The sequence below is a fragment of the Arachis duranensis genome, chromosome 3 (genome assembly GCF_000817695.3).
Source record: "Arachis duranensis cultivar V14167 chromosome 3, aradu.V14167.gnm2.J7QH, whole genome shotgun sequence".
In the NCBI taxonomy this organism is placed as follows: domain Eukaryota; kingdom Viridiplantae; phylum Streptophyta; class Magnoliopsida; order Fabales; family Fabaceae; genus Arachis; species Arachis duranensis.
The window spans coordinates 121,780,415-121,781,657 of NC_029774.3; the positions used below are offsets into that span (position 1 = coordinate 121,780,415).

Consider the following 1,243-nt stretch of genomic DNA (forward strand, 5'->3'; position numbering starts at 1 on the left):
TGTAAAGTTGCTTTCAAATATAATCATTAAGGTGCATAGAAACATGCAACCCTAACTAGCTTTAGTTCTCTTTTCTTTATTTTGTTTATATATACCATAAGTATAGAGCGCTTTTGGTGTATAACTTCCATCAAAACTTGTACTTCTTCTTCTCTAATCTGTTCTGATTACTCTCGTTCATTCAGAGCTAGAGCTTCTTCATCATCAACATGGAGGAAACACATCGTGATGGTCGTGATCAGGACCAGTACTTGATGTGGATGAAGAGAAAACAAATCTTGAAGTCACATATTCAAGTCGCACCCTTTGGAATAAGTGGCAATAATTCATCATCATCATCATGGGAAGAAAAGGCATTTGCTGAAGATGCAGCAAGGATTCTAGGTGGATGCATATGGCCGCCAAGATCATACTCATGCAGCTTCTGCAAAAGAGAGTTCAGGTCTGCTCAAGCTCTTGGGGGACACATGAATGTTCATAGGAGGGACAGAGCTAGGCTCAAACGAAGCCTTAGCCCTCATAATCATCATCATCATGGTAAAAATGATTGTAAGTCATCATTATTATTAGGTACTTCTCATCATCACCATCATCAATCTTCTGGTGAGAATTACTATCACTACTACTCTAGTAGCTTTACTGGAACTACTGATAATAATTATAAAGCTATGAGTAGCAGCAAACCTTCATCATCTGATTCAGAACCAAAAGAAGGAAAAGTCAATGCAATAACAAGTAGTTATTGTAATGATGGTGATTATGTTGAAACAAGTTTGTGTGTGGGGCTGAATAATAATTCATCGTCATCATTATGTGGGAACGAAGAATCTTATTGTAAAAGGTCAAAGAGGACAAATTCTTCAATGTTTTCTTCATTTCTGAAGCCATGTTCAAATGATAGAAGGCTGCAGGTGGCTTTATTGCAATCTGCAGAATCATTTGCAGAACCTACTGAAACTGAAATGGAAGATTTGGATCTTGAACTCAGGCTGGGTAAACCGCAGAAAATTTAGTAGTTATTAGCATAAAGGTACACGGAAAGAATCAACAACCTAAGTTGTAATGAGAATGAAAATGTATGTCAGTGTTTAATTTGACTACTAATAGTGTTGTTTAATTTCAATAGAAGAATGATAATCAAGGTAGGTTTAATTTATTGTTGAAGAAAATGTTAATTAATTTCAATACTACTAGTAATTGAGTTCTTGTTACTGTATCTCTCTCTTTGTATGCCTTTTTATGA

At 35.6% G+C, this 1,243-nt stretch overlaps 1 protein-coding gene across 1 annotated transcript; it reads left to right on the top strand.

The window, feature by feature from the left end:
- The first annotated feature begins 209 nt into the window (after window positions 1–209).
- Window positions 210–1,013, top strand: LOC107480824 (probable transcriptional regulator RABBIT EARS). Its single transcript, XM_016101003.1, has one exon. It carries the CDS (start codon window positions 210–212, stop codon window positions 1,011–1,013), a length of 804 nt encoding a protein of 267 aa, XP_015956489.1.
- The last annotated feature ends 230 nt before the right edge of the window (window positions 1,014–1,243 follow it).